This window comes from Pipistrellus kuhlii, unplaced genomic scaffold, assembly GCF_014108245.1.
Source record: "Pipistrellus kuhlii isolate mPipKuh1 unplaced genomic scaffold, mPipKuh1.p scaffold_m20_p_55, whole genome shotgun sequence".
Taxonomy (NCBI): domain Eukaryota; kingdom Metazoa; phylum Chordata; class Mammalia; order Chiroptera; family Vespertilionidae; genus Pipistrellus; species Pipistrellus kuhlii.
In genome coordinates this window covers 797943-818305 of record NW_023425557.1, presented here as the reverse complement: position 1 = coordinate 818305, position 20363 = coordinate 797943, and the positions used below count along the sequence as shown (strand labels likewise).

Here is a 20363-nt window from a genome sequence, read left to right as displayed (position 1 = left end):
AATTCATACTTGATTTCTCCTCCCCAGATAATAAGAGTGGCTACTATTTAATTTACAAACAGGAAGCTGCACCCTCAGGGGCAAAAGGACTTGTCCAAGATCAAGCCAGTTGCTACCACCCACCCCATTCATCCAGAGGTCAAGGTGTGGCTTGAGCTCCGAGGGCATCCTAGCAGAGATGGCCTATTCCCGCCTGGGTTCCAGCCCAGAGGGATGGTGGGGATGGGGGCCTGGGTTCCAGCCCAGAGGGATGGTGGGGATGGGGGCCTGGGTTCCAGCCCAGAGGGATGGTGGGGATGGGGGCCTGGGTTCCAGCCCAGAGGGATGGTGGGGATGGGGGCCTGGGTTCCAGCCCAGAGGGATGGTGGGGATGGGGGCCTGGGTTCCAGCCCAGAGGGATGGTGGGGATGGGGGCCTGGGTTCCAGCCCAGAGGGATGGTGGGGATGGGGGCCTGGGTTCCAGCCCAGAGGGATGGTGGGGATGGGGGCCTGGGTTCCAGCCCAGAGGGATGGTGGGGATGGGGGCTGCAAGATGAGCCCCCCTTCCTGGTTGCTGGGGGCAACCGAGTTGATACAGTAGTGTTTGTCACCACATCCGGGCGGGGGGTGTGTGTGCGCTGGCTGGGCTGGGGAAGGAAGTCTGAGGCTGGAACGAAAACCCAAACCACCACCTGGTGAAGCTGCTCAGAGCCCAGGATGCGGGGGGAGCGAGGCCGCATGGAGCCCGCCGCAGGCGCCTGTCAGTGTCACCCGATGGCCAGCTGCCCACAGCACCCCCTCCTGGAAATGCTGGCACGTCCCAAGGGTGCCGTCCCAAGGGTGCCGTTTGCAGGACTCCATCCTGAAGTGCTCACAGGGCCCGGCCCTATCCGGACACGGGGTGCAGCCCTGACAGCCGGGAGGTGCCGGGACTTGCCCAAGCACACTCGGCTGGTAGGCGGAGGACTGCGTAAGCAGAGGGAGTGAGTGACAAGGGACAGGATACAAATTCTGGTCCCTGCTGGAGGCCATGAGCCTCCGCCCCACCCTCCACCTTTCTGCGTAAAGCATTCCTAGCGCTCCCTGCCTTTTGAAGTTGTGGGGGCCCAGTGAAATGGCACTGCTCACACTGGTCTGGTGCCTGCTACGTGTACAGCTGACACTGAGACCCCACTCCCTACAGCCCCCAGCACGGAGGCTGTTCTGTACAGGCAGCTCCCAGGTTCTACCTGCTCCTTGTCAGCCCGGGTGTGGGCCTCACCACCCCATCACACAGCCCAGGGGTGACGGTGGTGGGGTGAGGGGGAGGAGTCTTGAGCTACCCCGTCAATCATCCTCTGTGCTTGTCGGCTCTGCCCAGGGCGCTGCTGTGGCCCCTGGGGAGAGCGCGTAGGGGCAGGAGGGACACGGGGAGATTCGGTCCTGTGCCTTGACTTCCGTTCCTGCACCCGCTCTGCCCAGGCTCTAGCCCCGCTTGCCCTACCACAAAACCCCAACCCATCACCATATCCCCTCTCCACGCCCCCCCCCACACTGCAGACAGAGCCAGTCACTCCTCCCGAAGTGTGTCTGTCCCCCCTCCCCCCAACAGTCAGCACCGCCACCCATCTTACTCCAAAGGGTTTATTGAGGCAGTTTCACATACAAGTCCAGGACAGAGGGACAGGGTTTATAAACAGGAAACTGGAAGGGATCCTGAGGGCTCAGGGTGGAATCCAAAAAAGAGTGAAATAAATAGAGGGAGAGAGTGGAGGGCCAGGAGAGGAGACTGACAGACTATCACACAGTGATAACGACATGGGGGCGGGGGCTCCATTAAAATCCCATTTATTTGTACAGATATACAGGGAGTTATGGGGGGCCCTGGGGACCCCACTCCATCCTCCATGCCCCAGGGAGGGGCAAGAGGACCTCTCTCCCCAGGGATGACCCCTGAGGGGCAGGGGACTGCCCTTGGAGGAGTGTGGAGGGAGGGAGGGGCAGGTGCCTCTCCCGGGCAGCTGCTGGCCCTGGAGGCGCTGGGTAGTGTCTGGAAAGCTGTGCTGAGGGAACTGGAAGGGGGTGGGGGCTGGGAGTGCTTCCCGGTGGGCCAGGCCCAGCACTCCCACGAGGACGGCTGGGTCCATGGCTCCATGGCTCCTGGTGGACCGAGAGCAGGGGCGTCTGGGGTTCCTCCCAGCACAGCTCCCACCTGGTCTGGAAGGATGGAGAGGAGGAATGGGGGTTCAAAGAGAGAACCTGGCACCTTCTGGCATCTTGGAAAAGCTGATCCCCAAGGACACCCAGCCCTGGTTGTGCTGCGCCGGAAGCAGCTAGGAGACCAGGAGTGGGCGTCAGGGCAGAGATGAGACTCCTGGAGGCCGTCCTGGAGGGAGATTCCGGAAGGAGGCCCTTCCCCAGGCTGAGTGCTGGGGAGGGCAGGCCATGGGGGAGGGCCTCCTGCGGAAAGGGCCTTTAGCACCACCAGACTCAAGGCAGGCAGGAAGAGGCCGGGCCGCCGGGCCTCCGGACTGAGGCTGTCACCTGGGGGAGACAGGAGGGAGGGGAGACTGAACCATGGCCTCCAGGCACAAGAGGGAAGGCGGCTCTGGGTCCCTCCAGACCTCAGCCCCCCTCTGAATGCCCAAGGACTACACAGGACACCCCAACTGTGACTGCAGGGCTTGCGGCCCCAGGAAGGGCCAGGCAAAGGAGGGTGGGTGAGGACACAGGGGCCCTGCCCTCCCGGGCCAAGCCTCCCTCTTGGCCCAGCTCCTCACCTCAGTCCCACCTGCCCAGCCTCGCTCCCCGGCCAGGGCGGGGCCAGGTGGGCATCATACGAAGACCTTGGCCAGGGCATCGGCGCCTGCACTGGCGATGAGGGCCTTGCTGGGGTGGCAGGCGACAGCGTGGATGGCCTCCTCGTGCTTCTTGCGGTGGGCCGTGATCTCCTGCACGCACGTCTTGTTGTCCAGGCTCCACAGGCGCAGGGAGCAGTCGTGGCCTGTGCAGGTGCGGGCAGAGCGAGCGGTCACCCGGCAGCTCCGGACCCACAGCTCCTCGCTCAGATCCCACCCCGAGCCCTTGGCTGGCCCCTCTCAAGGCCTCGGAGCCAGGTGAGGCTCAGTTCTCCTGCCTCCCTCTGCCCAGTCCCCTCCTGACATCCCGCCTGACCCCCTCCATCCAGCCAGTGTTTACTGAACAACTACTGTAAACAAAGCAGGCAAACCGCCCTCCTGCTGAGGGAGACAGGAAACAAGAAAACAGGATAAGCAATGCCAGGTGGTCTCCAGTGCTGTGGGCATGTCGGTCAGTGTGGGGACAGACTGGCCAAGAGGGAGTCAGGGAGAAAAGCCTTCCAAACAGCGGGCACGGCCGGGGGAGGCCCTGAGGACCGACAGGAATCACGTGGCTGTGACAGCCTGAGCAGCAGTGGGGGGTCAGAGCTGGGCCAGGCCTTGGGGGCCATGAGCCACTGGAGGGAGGTGGCTGACTTAGGTGTCAGAAGGACCAGGGGCTGGTTTGGGTGAAGGCCCCTGTATGGATCCTCTCTGTCAGGGCTACATCTCCCTGACCTACCCTCGCCCACCTCCTCAGAGGCCGCTGCTGCCTTCACGGGCAGACAGAGAGCAGGACAGAGGAGCCCAGGCCCGTACACACCCTCCCCCACCGCCCTCACACTCCCCCACCCTCTGTGCAGTCACTCGCTCACACCCACGGAGATCCCACAGCGGAGCAGAGGCAAATGGCAGCCCAGTTCCCACCAGCACACACCCATCGCCCCCTGGGAGCTTCGGCCCTAACCACAGAGAGCAGGGCGGCAACAAACGCTATAAAGCTGTGGGGACCGAGTCAAGTAGAGCAGAACTTCAATGCCTGCTACCCACTGGGCCGTGCCAGTTACGCAAGCTTCCACTTCTGTGTAATGGGGGCAAAGTCCCAACCGCCTCGGTTGTTCCGAGGAAACGGGACGAGGCGGGAAGTGCCTAGGCTGGGCTCTGCGCACGGCGCTTTGCTGTCACCGCCATGTCGCCTCTTCCCGCCGCCTAAGGCTCCCCGCCCAGCCCCCCTTCTCCCCCGGGGAGCCCACCGAGCACCCCCCAGGGCCAGTGCCCAGCGGCTGGGGAAGGACTCACTTCCCGACATCAGGAACACGCCATTGGGGTCCACGGCCAGGCAGGTGACAGCATCCAGGTGGGCCACCATGGAGTGCACGCACTTCCCTGAGGGCAGAGGGGGCAGTTCGGGCCTCACCAGGGAAGGTGGGCCTGGGAAGGCCGCTCAGAGCCCCCCAGTGGACACCAGGGGTTCCGGTCTGAGCTGGTCACCGCCTCCACAGCACAGGGAGCTGGAGCGGGGAGCGGGGAGGCGGGGCCTCACCTGTCCGGTTGTCCAGGAAGCGGATGCCTCTGTCGTCGTGGGCGGTGATGGTGAGGGGCTGGTTTGGGTGACTCACCACCTGGTTGATCTGGGTTGGGCCTGGAAGGAAAAGCAGGGAGGAGGGACATCGGGGGAGGTTGGGGGGTCAAAGACAAAGGCAAGAGGACCATTCTGCCACATCCCTGCCTCTGCCTAAATACAGAGGGCGGGGCGCCCAGGCCACGCCCTCCTCAGGCCAGCATCTTGGAGGGGACAGGAGGGGTGACGGACATTGAGATGGCTCTTCCATGCCACCAAGTGGGCCAACAGGCAAGTCCGACACTCTCGCTGCACCTAGGCACCCCCCAAGCAGACTCGGGCTGTCCATCAGGGCAGTGGCTGAGGCCTCCTGCTCCCACTCGGAGCCCCCGGTGGTGGGAGCCACCTGCAGCTGACCGAGCCGTCACCAGCGCCACAGGAGCCCGCAGCCTGGGGGGCATTCAGACCCAGCCCTGGGGCCCTTACCGCTGCTCCCCTGGGACTCCAGCGTGAGGAGGGCACTGCCAGCCTCCAGGTCATACAGGACAGTGTCGCCGGAGCGGAAGGAGGCCACGATGTGGGCGGGCTCGGTGCTGGTGAAGGCCACTGAGGTGGGGATCCTGTGATCTGAGGGCAGAGGGGACGGACGGTTGCCTAACAGACCGGTCCTGCCCGGGACTGGGGTGCAGGTGTCACCCTCCTCGCAGGGCCTCCCGCTCTACACGTCCCCACTGTCCCCCCGTCCCTCACTCACCGCTGGCTGTGGGGAAGGTACAGAGGCAGGCCGGGCTGCCGCTGCTGGGGTCCCAGATGCGGATGGTGCCATCAGCGGAGCAGGAGGCGAGGCGCTGGGAGGTGGGACTGAAGGCCAGGCCCCACACAGCGTCCCCGTGGCCCTCCAGGACGTGGCTCAGCACGCTCGGGTCTGGACCCACCGGGAGAGGGGAGATGGACTGGGTCAGGGCCGCCAGCGCCATGGTGGGTGGCCCGGAGCCCGAGCTCTGCCACTCCCCCCGCCTCACCCCAAGCGCCAGGACCTCGAACCCGTCACCGCGGCCGTAAACCCTAGCGGCTGCTCACCCCCTGGCCGCTCACTGGGAAGAGTTTAGGACGTGGACGCTCCAGGGGGCAGGGATGTCTGTTCCCTGCTGTCCCCTGGGGCCCTAACAGTGCTCACAGGGGGTACCCAATACGTACTTTTTTTTTTTTTTTTTTTTTAATATATTTTATTGAATTTTTACAGAGAGGAAGAGGAAGAGAGAGGGATAGAGTGTTAGAAACATTGATGAGAGAGAATCATCGATCAGCTGCCTCTTGCACACTCCCTACTGGGGATGTGCCCGCAACCAAGGTACATGCCCTTGACCGGAATCGAACCCGGGACCCCTCAGTCCGCAGGCCGACGCTCTATCCACTGACCCAAACTGGATTCGGCTGGATAGGTACCTTTTAAAACTCAGCTACGGGAGAAGGAACAATCATGACTCTGGGCCCAGACCTTTCTTCGAAGCCTGGGCCCTGAGGGCTGGCCCCACCCGGGCCCTGCAGTCCTTTCTGGCCTTGTGCACCAGCCTGGCCGTCTCGCCAGAGCCCTGTGGTCAGTCCCACCACTGCCTCTGGCCACTTGTGTCAACACAGGGGTGTCTGGTCGGGCCATGCTGATGCCCAATGGGTGTTTGGCCCAGAGCACACACTGCCAGGGCAGGACTGCTCTCAGGAAAACGGGGAGGGAGCACAGACCTCTGAACGCCACCACCACAGGATGCCGCACGGAGCCCTGTATGGTCATTTATCAAAACAGGGGCCAGAGGGCAGGGACAGACCCTGAACAGAGGCTACTTCTCCATTTAACTCTTAAAGGTGCCCCAGAAGGAAGCACAAAGCCCTGCAAGCCGGCCCCGCTAATTCTTCCTGCCAAGTGCTCTCTCTCCTGCCCTGCTCAGTCAGAGACACAGAGTGCTGCCAGCGCCCCAAGCCTTCACATGTGCTCCCTGGCCCCCACGCTGATGCTGTCAGCTCAGCCATCTCGTCTGACTGCCACGTGCTGAGTCACGGTCCCACGCTCAGCAGGCCGAGCAGCCCCCCGTGCTGCCGCGGAAGCCACATATGCAGGGGACAGGGCCCCGTGGATGACGGTGGGAGAAGGGAAGAGCTCTCACCGTAGCCATCGTAGGGGTCCATGTTGAGGTCTGGAATCTTCCAGCTGTGGATGCGGGCATCCGCCCCACCGCTGTAACAGTATTCACTGTTGCTGCCCATGGCTACTGCCAACACGGGGCCCCTGGGGGATACAAAATAGGGGGAAACGAAAAACTCAACGCTCGCCCCTCCCAGGACCTTGCCATTCTCTCTCTCCTGGCACTTTTCAGGGGCAGCCAAAGGAATACAGCTTCTGGAGCTTCTGTCGCCCGTCCTCTGCCTTCCCCTCCCCCATGTCTGCTTCCTCCTCTAGCGGCTGTGCGGGCCACCAGCAGTGGGGGCACTGCAAGTGCTACACCCGGGGCCAGGGGTGTGGGCGCCGAGGGCCCAGGGACTCCGTCCTCTGCTGCCCTGCCATCTGCCACCCCCGCCTGTGGGGCACCCCCCTACCTGTGAGCCCGGAAGGCATGGATAGGCTCCACGTCTTGCGCAGCGTTCCTGTGGGAGACAGAGTCACCGAGAGCCTCTCACCTGTTCCAGGGCCCGGTGCCCCCCCCACCCTTGGGGCCGCGCCCTCACTTCTTGGCGGTGACGGCCTTCTGCAGGTTCCAGAGCTTGAGCGTGCCGTCCTCGGACGCGGTGAGCAGAGCCGACTGGCTGTGGTGGAACGCCAGGGAGCGGATGCCGTCGTAGTGTGACCGGAGGGTGAACTTGGGGTTCCACGTCTTCTTAAAGGCGTCTTTGCTGTCAGACAGCTGGGGGGCGGGGAGCTGCCTCAGTCTCCTCTCCCCCCCGGCAGCCGCAGTTCGCATCCAGGACCCCGAGGACTCGTGCCTCCACGGACACCCACGTGAAGCACCCACAGCCCGGCCTCCAGCCCCGAGGCCCCCTCTTCTTCCTGGCCCTGCAGCACCCCCTCATGAAGCTCTCACTGTGCGGCTGTGCCTGGCTCTGAAGGGACCGAGGGGAGCCGGGAACCGTGGGATTTCGCAGTTCACAGGGGCGGGGCGGGGAGACACTCAGACCATCCCCCGTGCACAGGCGCTATGGATATGGATGAAATGCACTGGGAGGCCGGCCAGCGTGGCTCAGCGGTTGAGCATCGACCTGTGAACCAGGAGGTGACAGTTCGATTCCCGGTCAGGGCACAGGCCCGGGCTGCACGCTCAGACCCCTTTAGGAGGGCAGCCGATAATTTTCTTTCATCGTTGACGTTTTTATCTCTTTCTCCTCTCTCTTCCTCTCTGAAATCAATAAAAATATATTAAAAAATAAAAGATGTACTGGGAGGAGGCACCCAGCAGCCTGACTGCCTCTGTGGGGTCAACAGGCTTTCCTTCTGAGCAAGTGACAAATAAGTAGGACTTAGCCAGATAAGGGGAAGGGACTGAGGAAGGACATTTCATGGGCAAAGTCCCTGAGGCAGAAAGCAATGGGGAGGGCGGCTGAGGTGTGGAAATGGCAACAAGCCCACACAATGGGAGAGACTGGGGAGCAAATCCCAGAAACACCGCACATGCCCTGGCTGGGGGGTCGCTCTCTGGTGAGGGACCTTGCAGAAAAATAGCAAACCTCAGTGCCCGTCCCAAGAGGGAGTTCACACCTGACAAACCCTTTCATCCAGGCTTGTCCCAAGGCCCCTGCCCCAGCTGCCACTTTGCCACATTCTTCAGGACCAGAGGCTCTGCTTGGGTGACCCCCCCTCACACACTCCCCAGGAAGGATCTGCTGCGGGCAGCTCCTCTGCTCGGAGCTCGGCTCTGGCCCCTTCCCAGCTCCCACAGCTGTGCCCGCCCCGCTGGGATCAGCAGCCCTGAGATCCTGCTAAAAGCTCCGGAGTGTCCTGCCACCCGACTCCACATCCCAGATGGCAGGTCTGCCCGCAGGCCTCCGGCTCAGAGCACTGGCCCTCAGTTTCTTTTCTTTCCCGCCACCAGCCCCATGCGCACCAGACCGGCCTGATGTTTTGGTTGTGGGCTGGAGGCCACCTCCCCTTCAAAGGTCTGCTCAAGTCCAACTCTCTGCAGGGTCTTACCCGCACTGCTGCCAGCGAGCCCCGTCCTCTGATGCTGTATCTAGCTTCTGCTCCCCCCGCGCCCTGCCCAGCAGGTGGTCCTGGACTTGGGTGCACATAGTGAGCTGGACTGGGAGGGCCCCTGGAGAAGCAGCCTGGCTCCGTGATTAAGACACAGGCTCCCTATGCCGAACGGCTGAGCCGCTGGACGGGCTCACGTGGTCCTCTCGTGCAAGGGACTGAGCCCAAGCTGCGCACAGCCAGCGCTCAGAGGTGCTGGGGGGTGGGCACCCTGAGAACTTACGTCGCAGCTGAGGTCGTTGTCATTGGTGACGGTGAGATCTGCCAAGTCCCCCAGGCTCACCTCCCCGCCCCCGATAGTGTCCATGATGAAAACGTCTGAGGAGAAGCCAAAGGAACCTGGTGGGGGGAGGGGAGGGAGGGGGCAGAGGGGCCGGGAGAGAGAAGGAGACAGAGAGGCGGGGAGAGAGGTGAGGTGTGAGGCCGAGAGGTAGAGACAAGATCAAGAATCACAGCTGGAAAGAAAGAGACAGGGAGAGACAGACATGCAGGCAGGGCAGGACAGACAAAAAGAGGGGAGACAGAGACAGACAGACGAACGTTTGGGACAGGGAGGCGGCCTGGCCCGAGGACACAGAAGCCCTGGGCTTAGCCCTGCAGGCTCCCTTTGCCGTAGGTGCTGTGGCCCCGTGGGCCGGGCCAGGGTGAGGGCCTCTTACCTTCGTGTGGCCGGGGCTGGGGTGTGCCAGGAGGCGGCCCTGTCACTTTGGGGGGCAGTCCATCCACATCCCGAAGGTCGGCCAAAATGCCCTGGAGTTTGACCCGCCGGCTTTCTGCAGGGTGAGGCACCAGGCAGGATCACCAGCAGCTCAACCCAGCCAGGCCGGCGCCTCCTTGCCCACCAGAAGCCCTCCTGTGGGAGCTGGGTGTCCCAGAGTGCACCGGGCTCACAGGGGTGGGATGGACAGGAGATGAGTGGGACCCTCCACGGACCGCCCTGCAGAAACCTCGGTCTCCAGCCACGTTCCGTGACCCCCAGGGCCTCCCAGCTCAGAGAGCCAGGGCCGGAGGAAGATGTGGCACCTTGAGGCCCTGCCTGCCTCTCCCGTGGTCCCGTCCTGTTTCCTCCCCGAGGCCCACAGCGTGCACAGGCTGGCAGCCCCGTGTCCCATGGGGGTTTTCCAGGGAAGGGTACAGGCCTGGCTACTGTGGTGCGGACCTCCTGCCCTCCCCCGGCCCCCCTCCTCTCAGGAAGTATGTCCATCCGGTGGAGACCCTGGGGCAGGAAGCAGCTGCGAGTGCCCCTTCTGCCAAAAAACCCTCCACTCACCCAGCTCGTGGTGGGCCCCCTCTCCAGCGCATCGCCGAGGGTCCGGAGAGCCCTCCCCGTCCTCTCCTGAGCCCAGGAAATGGAACTCGTTGATGGCGTCCTCCGAGTCGTCCTCCTCGTCTTCATCCTCCATTTCGGGGACCAGGGCCTTGGCCGGCAGCTGGGCGTGGAGACACCAGACAGTTAGGGAGCTTGTGCCACAGCCAAGCCCTCGAGCCTCCGAGCAGGCAGCCAGGGCCCTGCGAGGAACTAGCGCACCAGCCACCAGCACCAGCCCTGCCACAGGCCTTCCTCTGGGCTGTGCGCCCCCTGCTGGGAGTCCTCAGAGGCTGCTCCTCCTGGAGCCCCAGCCGGAGTTCACAGACCTCCCTCCTCCGCCTCCGGCTGTGATTCCCTCCCAGCCCTCCTCCTGGTTTTTGCTCAGGCTGTTCCCACTCCTCCTCCCTGCCCCTCAACACAGCATTTCTCATGAAGAAAAGCCAATGGCAGCCTGCTTCAGGGAGAGGGCGATATGTTTGTCTATGAGTATACAATCAAAGTGAGAACAGTGCCCTGGCTGGTGTTCCTCAGTGGTTAGTGTCGGCCTGCACACCAAAGGGTCTCAGGTTCAGTTCACAGTCAAGATCATATACCTAGTTGCAGGTTCAATCTCTGGGTCGGCCCTGGTCAGGGCATGTACAGGAGGCAACCAATCGATGTGTCTCTCTCACATTGATGTTTCTCTCTCTCTCTCTCCCATCCTTCTCTCCCTCCCTTCCACTCTCTAAAAATCAATGGGAAAAATACCCTTGGAGTGAGGATTAACAAAAAGAAAATAATAAAAGTGAGAACAGACCCAGGAACGTAACATGTAATAATAACAAATCCTCATCAACACTGCTGGCCTCTGCATTATTCAGTGCACTGAACAAGACGCAAACCTGTGATTTCACATCTCACAACAGGATTGGTTACCGTCGCTGCGCTTGCTGTCTCATTATTGCACACGGAGAAATGAGCTGAGCCAGGTGCCCAGGCTCTTCCTGAAAACTCTAGGCTGGCCGAGGTTTTGTTCTCTTATGTAACCAGAGGAGGCTGGGGTAAGACCTGTCCGGTAGTGAAAATCCTGGTGGGGAGCAGGAGGGACCAGGCGTTCGGACCCGGGAACCATGCTGGAGAGCCGTGCTAGGAGACATGCTGGTTACATAAGAAACAAAATCCTCAGTAACCAGCTACTGTTAGAATGGGGAAAAACAGCACAGCTCCTCCACTCAGAACTGCATGCTGAGCAAGCGAATGAGTTTGCCAAGTTTTCCACAGCCCGTCTTAACCGACGGCAGGAACCAAACCCTCAGCTGCCCTCCCTTTACAATCCCCGTCCCAGACCTGTGAATGCAAGAGCAGCCGGGCCCCACGGGACTCCTTCAGACACAGCCTGGTGAGATGACATCTCGCATCATGACCCTTAAAGAGAACCACCCAGGGTGTGCACTCGAGACCTCAAACACTGCACCTGAGGCTGACGGGACTTCCAGAATTTTCCAGACAATTTTGATATCTGAGTTCTGTTTTAAGTGCGGCCTTAAGAACACACCCCAGCCGAAACGGGTTTGGCTCAGTGGATAGAGCGTCGGCTTGCGGACTCTTGGGTCCCGGGTTCGATTCCGGTCAAAGGCATGTACCTTGGTTGCGGGCACATCCCCAGTAGGGAGTATGCAAGAGGTAACTGATCGATGTTTCTAACTCTCTATCCCTCTCTCTTCCTCCAATAAAATATATTTTTTTAAAAAGAACCAGGATTCTGACGATCACTAGACTCAACCAGCTCCTCTCCTCCTTCCTAAGTGGTCCCAGGGGGCCAGCCTTGGACTCCCCAAGGGCATGGCTGAACCCCTCCCCCAGGCTCAGCACCCCAAGCTGGGTTTGGAGGGTACACATTTGGAGACAGCACCTTTCAGGCACTCGTGAGGGGCCAGCCTCTGGCCTGTGAGAGGACCAGAGGGCGGGCACCATGGACGGGCGCCCTCCTTTTCCTTCCCAGAAGACGTAGAGCCGAGGGTGGACAGCGTGCTCGGCGGGAGTCAGGGTCACGGACTGTGGGACTGTATGGGGCCCTGAAAAGCCACCCTGCCTGTGCCTGTGGCTCTCACTGTGGAGCCCACCAATGCCACCACTGAGCATTCCGTGCAGCAGCCACGGATTCCTATATGTTCACTCATTTAGTTAATCCTGAGAATCCAGAGACAGGGACGTTAGCCTCTGAAACTCCAGTTAAGACAAAGAGCATCAGATACCAACGTTACACAGCGAGGCCGGAGCCAGCCTGGGGCCATGGGCGGGTCTTTCATATCAGTCTGGTCACGGAAGGCCTGCTGTGCGGGCATGGGGAGGTGTGACACCCTACGCAATGAGCCACCCCCAGGCCCTTACGAGGGGCAGTGGCAGGTGCCAATGCCTAAGGAAATATGAAAAGCCAGCACCCATTTCTCTGCAGGAGGAGCAGAGAAGAGTGGGAAGGTCTCCCGGAGGAGGCTGAGGTAAGACCAGCCCAGTAGTGAAAATCCTAGTGGGGGGGGGGGGGGAACCAGGCATGTTGGCCCAGGGAACAATGCTGGAGAGCCTGTGCTCAGACATGCTGGTCTCCTGTAAACCCAACTCTAGGGTCTGGCTCTGTGTGCTCCCTTCCACTCAGTGAATTCACTGAGCACCTAGTCTGGGCTGAGCCACTGAGAGAAGGCGGAGGGCAGGACAGACCTGGGCCCTCACAGGGATGGGGCAGGAGGGTTAAGGGGAACCCAGAGCGGTTCAGGTGGGACAGGGGACCTTCAAGAGGATCCTGAGCCTGTGGAGGGAAGGGGAGTAAGGGTAAATCAGGGAAGACTTCCTGGAGGAGGGGTGTGTCTGAGGTGAGTTTAAAGAAGGAGTCTGATGAAAGGCTGGGTGAATGAAAGGCAGTCTCTACAGTCCCCCGACCCCACCTCACAGGTATATGCTCCTGACCCCACTGTGCACATCCCTCAGATTGTAAGGATGGCTGCTTACAATCCTGCTGCTGCCCACAAGCTCCTCCATGTCAGCAACTATGTCTCCACACCCCAGCTGCCAGCACAGAGCTGGCCCACAAAGGCCCACGCTGATGTTCACCGACAGATGAGAGATGCCACGCCTAAGGGTAGCGCTGTCATGAGGGTGGATGTGCTGGGAGCCAGAGCTCCAGGTCCAGCTGAGGGGATCTGGACTACCCTGTGGGCAGAGCCCCTGAAACTGAATCCTGACATCGACAGCAGCCTGGAAGCCCCACGAAGCACTCCAGCCTGGCTCTAGGCTGAACCCTGGGCCCAGCCGCCCAATCAGGGAGCTGGAGAGAGAGGAGTGAAAAGGCTCAGAATCTACTGTGGAAGCCAAAGAGCCACGGTCACACCAATAGCAGGCTAATTGTTAAGTTGCCTGATGAGCTAGCCGGAAGGAGAGAGCACTGTCAGAGGCACGGGGGCGCCGGTCTGGCGTTCAGAAAAGACGAGCCGGAGAAGGGAGGCCGGAGCACAGGGTGCAGGTGGGCGGAGGCGGCCCTGACAGTAAAGGCTACTGAGGCAAGGCGCCGGGGCCTCTGGGATGTGGTCAGCCCACACAGCCTCGGAGGGAGCCCTGAGCACCCACAGGGGCACCTGGTCCTGTGCACAAAGCAGGGGGATCCCCGGAGGAGGAGGAGCCTCCTCGGCTCGCACACGCACCTTCACCCGCTGCTTCTTGTGCTGCACGCTGTCCAGCTCGTCGTCCTCGTCGCTGTCTTCGTCCTCACAGTTCTGCAGGAAGGGGATCTGCTCCAGCACCGAGCCGCCCAGGCGCTCTTTGCCATCTTTGCCCGCTGCGTTCCTGCCCACAACAGGGGGCAAAGGGGGCATTAGTCCTGCCGTGTGACAAAGCTCAGGTGCCAGGGTGAGGCTTGGTAGCTGGAGCCTGTACCAGCTCTCAGGGGCTGACCCACCACGAACCCAGGGAGCCTTGACTGTGATCTGCCTAACTGAGGCTCACCCGACTCAAACCCCATGTGGACCACAGACTGGGCCAACTCCCCACTGAGCTCAGACCTCGAGTTCCAGGGGACCAGCCCCCAACTCTGCCCACAGGTCTCCCACGTGTGCTGAGTCAGGAGAGCTGGAGGAGAAAATGCCTCTGACTCAGCGGCCCCGTTCCCACGGCCCGGTCAAACCGCAAGCACAGGCCCGGTGAGGGAGAGGCGCGCCCGGAGGAATGGAACTGGTCACACCAATGCTCACGCCCTACGCCAGGGGCCACGGCCAAGCCTGCAGGGGCCATTTGGACATTTATAACATCATTCGGAGCCATATAAAATTATCAACTTAACCATTAGCCTGCTATATTTGGTCACACATTTAATTAACTCACCGCTAATGCCTTGGCAGGGCCAGGCCAAATGACTCCCCAGGCCTCAGCTGGCCCTCGGGCAGACCTGAGAGCCGGTCAGTTATGGTCCTGGCCTGTGGAGAGCCTCCTCCCGGCAGCCAAACCCGGCCCTCGCTCCCTGGCCCCATGCGTATCCCAGCAGCACATCGCTGCTCAGCTGCTGGGACCCCATTCTCTGATTGAGTTCGACACCCCTACTTTTAAACCGTGCCGACTTATCCTAAAAACCCATCAGAAGCTGACCACTTCTCACCCTTCCACCTAACGCCTGCCATCACTGCCTGGGCACTGAGTCTCCCACCTAACGCCTGCCATCACTGCCTGGGCACTGAGTCTCCCACCTAACGCCTGCCATCACTGCCTGGGCACCGCCGTCTCCCACCTAACGCCTGCCATCACTGCCTGGGCACCGCAGTCTCCCACCTAACGCCTGCCATCACTGCCTGGGCACTGAGTCTCCCACCTAACGCCTGCCATCACTGCCTGGGCACCGCCGTCTCCCACCTAACGCCTGCCATCACTGCCTGGGCACCGCAGTCTCCCACCTAACGCCTGCCATCACTGCCTGGGCACCGCAGTCTCCCACCTAACGCCTGCCATCACTGCCTGGGCACCGCCGTCTCCCACCTAACGCCTGCCATCACTGCCTGGGCACCGCCGTCTCCCACCTAACGCCTGCCATCACTGCCTGGGCACCGCAGTCTCCCACCTAACGCCTGCCATCACTGCCTGGGCACCGCAGTCTCCCACCTAACGCCTGCCATCACTGCCTGGGCACCGCAGTCTCCCACCTAACGCCTGCCATCACTGCCTGGGCACCGCAGTCTCCCAACTGGTTGCCCTGCCTGCTCCTGCCTCTACAGCGTGCCGCCCGAAGCAGACGGCGGCATCAGAGACATCACGCCCTGCAGGAACACGGCTCCCCACAGCCTAGAACAGAACCCAAACTCCTTATCTCAGCCAGCGAGGCCGTGTGATCCGACTCCTGAGATTTCAGCCTCACCACAGACCGCAAGCCCCGCTGCCGCCTCGCTGGCCTGCTGCTGCTTCCGGAACTGCCGAGTCTCCGCCGCCTCAGACCTGTACACGTGCTTTCCCTCTGCCCAGGACATCCGTTCCTGTTCCAACTGCTTATGTGGCTCATCACCCATTTCCTGTACTTCTCTGCCCAAACAGCACCTCCACCGAGAGGTCCTACCCACCCACCCACCCACCACCCACCCAAGCGGTCCTCTCTGCCCATCACTCTTTACTGCTCTTCCTTTTCTTCACAGCCCCGAACGTCACATCACTGATTGATGAATAAGTCATGGCTGAGAGAACGAACAAGTAAGAGCTCTCCAGAGGGGGTGTCCGTGTGCTTTGTTCCCCGCCAGGCCCACTTCAGCGGGTGCTCAGGTCTGCTGAGGGGCGCATGGGCCTGAGCCTCAGGAAAGGGGCCAGGCTGGAAATGAGCACCGAGGGAAGACCGTGGGAGCGCATGCACAGGGGCCCTAGTACAAAACTGGGGACCCACAATGAGGGTTCTGGAGCAAGCGAGCCCACAACGTGTTCTCAGAAGGAAGTGGCTCGCTTTTCCGACCCTGGCTTCGCAGGAGGGAGGAGGCACAGGGGATGGACCCTCGGGCCCAGGGGCTCACCTCTTGATCTGTTCCTCGATCTGTTTCACCAGCAGTGACTCCCCGCCGCTGAGCCCCCCGGGGCCTGGTGTGGCCCTGGGGCCCCCTTCGCTGGGCTCCACCGTCCCGTTGAGCTCCAAGGAGCGGCCCAGGAGGGACCGCACACGCTTGGACCGCATGTCCAGGATGGTGTCCGTGTAGCCCACCTCTTCCAGGTACCTGCACGGGAGCAGAACCAGGAGGGTCGGCGCCTGAGCCTCTGTGCTGCGGGCTTATGGAAAGGCCAGTACATTGGGACTGCCCTCTTGGTCAAGCAACTTAAGATTAAACACCACACATTTAAATAAGCATGCCCTGACCCCGCTGTTTCACTCTCAGTGCAGCGGTGGCTTTACATCCCAGTGCGGTCGCACGGGAGCTCACTGCGATGCTGTGCAGGAGACCACAATGCAGGGGCCGACATACACATCTACCGACGTGGACTGTGGCAGCAATTACCCATGGGGACATGAGGCAGAAACTAAAACGGGAAGCTGGCCACGATAAATGGCTTAACAAAAATTTAAGGTACATGTTCCATACAATTAAAGAGTTTGTTTTAAAAAAGAGTGCTAATGACTAAAATAATAATAAAGTTTAAAAGCCCTGGGCTGTGTGGTTCAGTGGTTAGAGTGTTGGCCTGTGCACCAATGGGTTGCAGGTTCGATTCCTGGTCAAGGGTATGTCCCTAGGTTTGCAGGTTTGATCCCTATCCAGGTCAGGACCGTGCAGGAGGCAACCAATCAATGTGTGTCTCTCATGTGGGTGTTTTTCTCTCTCCCCCTCCCTGTATTTTCCCCTCCAAATCTCTAAATCAATGGAAATATCCTCAGTTAAGGATTAAAAGTAAAAATAGGATAAAGCATTAATAAGTTTATAAGTACTAAGGGCCCAGTGTACAGATTCGTGCACAGGTGGGGTCCCTCAGCCTGGCCGGTGCCCTCTCTCAATCCGGGCCCCTCAGGGGAGGTAGCAGTGCCCAAGCGGGCCCCTCCCCTGGGATACACACACACACACACACACACACACACACACAAACCAGAGGCCTGGTGCACAAATTTGTGCACTAGTGGGGTCCCTTGGCCTGGCCTGTGGGATTGAGGGGGAACAGGCTCTCTGACATCCCCCAAAGAGGCCTATGGGGACTCGTGAGGAAGCGGTGTGTGCCAGACGGTTAGCAGTGCCAGGCGTAGACTCGGTAGTTGGCAAGTGTTACCTATTGCAATCATGTTGTTGTTATTGTTTGCAATACACTTAAGGGATTTGCTATGGCAAGTTATGGTACTCATGCCACAGTCACAGTTCTTCAAACGATGCAATCTAACTAACTTTGCACAGCCATGAAGAGACTGATGGCACACATGCCAAAATGTTATGGGTATGAAGTTCCTTGGGTGGTGGAATTATAGTGATTTCTATTTGTGTGTGTGCATGTGTTTCCCTATATTTTCCAAATTTACTGAAATACACAAATCTCTTTAGTAATAAAAAATGATTTAAGCCAAAACCGGTTTGGCTCAGTGGTGGAGCGTCGGTCTGCGGACTGAGGGGTCCCAGGTTCGATTCCAGTCAAGGGCATGTACCTTGGTTGCGGGCACATCCCCAGTAGGGGGTGTGCAAGAGGCAGCTGGTCGATGTTTCTCTCTCATCGATGTTTCTGTCTCTCTATATCTCTCCCTTCCTCTCTGTGAAAAATCAATAAAATATATTAAAAAAATAAAAATAAAAAAATAATAATTATTTAACATTACCCCCAAAAAAAGAAAGTCAACAGGCATTGGGGTTGCCTTCCAAGAGTGGGGGTCTTCCCTGTCTGCCTCCTGCACCGAACCTTCCCGCCCTCTCCCCAGGAGGGCGCCCCTACAGGGTGACAGGCCATGTCAGCTGTGCCCAGCAGGGGTCCTGCTATTAGGTCTAGTAATAATTAATGTCGTTTTCTAATATATAGTTCAGTGCCCCCAGCGGGGCCAGGCAGGGCTGTGAGTCTTATCTCCCAAGCCAGGCACGGCCTTCGTCTCCTTGCCCCGCCCCGTGCCCGTCCCTCCGCACACTCACTGTCGAAGCAGCTGCCGTCCCTCCTTCCACACCAGAGGGCTGTTCTCCAGGGTGACCGACTCCACAGGCCCATTGGAGACTGGGGGATGGAGAGGAAGGAGACGGCTGTTTCAGTGAGGGTACCACCACATACCCATCACCACCCGCCACCTTCCTCACCCCAACCCAAAGTGGTCCCTGTCATGGGTTTTGCAGAGCCACTTTCTGAGTGTCTAAACCTACTCTTCCCTCCATGTTCCTTATCTCTGACTGGTCGTTCCCCAAACCACCCCCAGACTATCTTCAGACTCAGCTCTAGTTATGCTATTTTCCCACACAGGAAGCTGGCCCAATTCTGAGAAAAAGGGCAGCCTCAAATGGGTTCAAGTCCAGCTCTGCCTCTTCCCAGGTGTGACCTTGAGCTGGTCAGTTTACCTATTTGAGCCTCAGTTTCCTCTTCTGAGAAATAAAGCTAATGAGAGCAGTACCTACATCTTTTGAGACTGTTGTGTGGATTAAATGAGACCATCTGTTCATTGTATTTATCAAATATTGATGGGACCTTGTGTGTCTGTCTCTGCTTCACACAGAACAGCAGGCAGGACTGGGCTTCTTCACCACTACACACCCTGCTTCTCCCCAGGGGTCCACCCCGCACCCAGTGCCCAGTGCCTGTCAGAGCAGCCTATGGGGAGGGGCCCTGAGGGCGAGTCAAGCCCTCCCCAGCCCCCGCCAATGCTGCCTCCTATGGAGCAAAGGGAGAAGAGGCGGCTTCGGTCTTGTGGGAGGAGCAAGTTCAGAGGGTGGGTACCTTGTTCTGACAGTTCTGGTTTCTTCTCTCCCTGGTTCGGGTCTGTCCCAAACTTCAGTTTATGATATTTAGCCCTGGAAGAACAAATGAGTAACAAATGAGACAAAAGAGTAGACAGGACAGCACTCGCGTCAGAAATTCCAAATCCCCAGGCCCCCCAATCCACTCTCCTACCTCTGAGGCTGAGCTCCCCAACCTGCCCACAGTATAAAGCAGACCTGGGGGTGGGGGTGGGGGGGGGGCACGTGGCGCTGTGAAGAGCCCACTCTCAGAGCCTGGCAGGCTGGGCTGCGGTCCCAGCCCCAGGAGTCCTGAAAGAAGTCTGCACTCTCCAGAGCCACTGTGCCACCGGGCAGTGGGAGAGGAGACATGGACAGATGGGTTTGGCCACCATCATCAGGAACACTGTCACTGGTGTCTAACCGGAGTCCACCTGCTCCGTCTTGTTCTGCCCCCCTCCTAGACCCGCAGAGTGCCAGTGCCGGGAGAACGCCTGATCCCAACCTCCCTCGGTGGCAGGCTCTGCTGGGGACTGACTTCTCAGAGGCAGGCCTGGCAGCAGGCTCACCTCTCCTGCTTCAGCGCGTATTCTAGCATCTTGATCCGCCGCACCAGGTCCGTCTTGAGATTCTCTTGCCCTTTCCTTTCTCCCTGGAGGAAAGCCACCTGGGCCTGGGGACAGAGGGACAGGAAGACAGCGGGGCTTAGGCTCACTGATGCCTCCCTCCCGCACTCAGGGCAATCGGCACCAGCTCCTACCCCCACAATGACATGCATGAAGGCCCTGGGCCAGGGCTAACTGGTGGTGAGAGGGCCGGAGCCCCTGCCCTGTCCCCACAGTGAACGAGCTGGGGAGGAGTCCCTAACCCCTGAAATACTGAGCGGGGCCAGCTTGGGCACAGCCTCCCTGCCTTTTGGGGAGAAGTCGGCGTGGGGGTGAAGGTGGGGAGGCAGGCACTAATAGTCCTGGGGTCCCCCACCCACCCAGAGGCAGGTGCTGTGCCTGAGACTGCTGGCGGAGGCGGCTCCTATTCCTCCAGAGCATCTATCTCTGGGAGCGTAGGAAGCTACTTCTGGAGTTTAGGGACAGGAGTGGGTGGCTTGGCTCAGCTCCCGCTCCCATGCAAAGCTGTACCCCTGTGGGCACCATCGTCCCGCTGGAGTCTGCCAGAATGAGGGAGCTGTGCACAGACATGGCCCAGGGCCCCTGCCAACCACTTCACACCGTCTGCTGGCACGGGCTGCCCCAGGCTGCTCGGGTCTGTCAACAGGTCATCCGGAGACACTCGGCCAACGACCTGCGAGGCAGGCTCCTGGCCCCCGGCCACGCTGCGGAGGCCCGTGCCAAGGCCCAGGGCAGGACGTGTCCCCGGCTTCTCCCCTGGCGGCATTGCTCTGGCCGGGCAGCCTCAGCTCAGCCCACTCGCCTCTCCTCCTGTGGCATGAGTTCAGGGAGGTGGCCGACTCTCTCTGAGGCTCCTTCCCTTCTATAAAACGGGGCTTCTGAGTGCCTGCCCTCGTGCTACGTTCGCCTCAGTCCAAGACCTAGCGCCAAAGACGGGCCAATAAATGCAACTCCTGCCTCTCATTCTTTTT

General features: G+C 60.2%; 1 protein-coding gene across 3 annotated transcripts in view; it reads right to left on the bottom strand.

The window, feature by feature from the left end:
* Window positions 1-1588: 1588 nt before the first annotated feature.
* Window positions 1589-20363, bottom strand: part of STRN4 (striatin 4) — a 27245-nt gene continuing 8470 nt past the window's right edge. The window contains exons 2-18 of one of the 3 annotated variants that reach the window (XM_036416322.2): window positions 19336-19439; window positions 18768-18841; window positions 17978-18056; window positions 15905-16102; window positions 13571-13712; window positions 9861-10020; window positions 9250-9363; window positions 8814-8929; window positions 7075-7250; window positions 6946-6993; window positions 6516-6637; window positions 5111-5281; window positions 4843-4983; window positions 4339-4437; window positions 4095-4181; window positions 2739-2962; window positions 1589-2502 (exon numbers count right to left, since the gene is read on the bottom strand). In XM_036416322.2, coding sequence (XP_036272215.1) covers window positions 2793-2962; window positions 4095-4181; window positions 4339-4437; window positions 4843-4983; window positions 5111-5281; window positions 6516-6637; window positions 6946-6993; window positions 7075-7250; window positions 8814-8929; window positions 9250-9363; window positions 9861-10020; window positions 13571-13712; window positions 15905-16102; window positions 17978-18056; window positions 18768-18841; window positions 19336-19439 — 2001 coding nt within the window. In that variant the 3' untranslated portion in view covers window positions 1589-2502; window positions 2739-2792. The remainder of the gene's footprint in view (window positions 2503-2738; window positions 2963-4094; window positions 4182-4338; window positions 4438-4842; window positions 4984-5110; window positions 5282-6515; window positions 6638-6945; window positions 6994-7074; window positions 7251-8813; window positions 8930-9249; window positions 9364-9860; window positions 10021-13570; window positions 13713-15904; window positions 16103-17977; window positions 18057-18767; window positions 18842-19335; window positions 19440-20363) is intronic. The other 2 variants (XM_036416323.2, XM_036416324.2) reach the window with 2 other exon arrangements.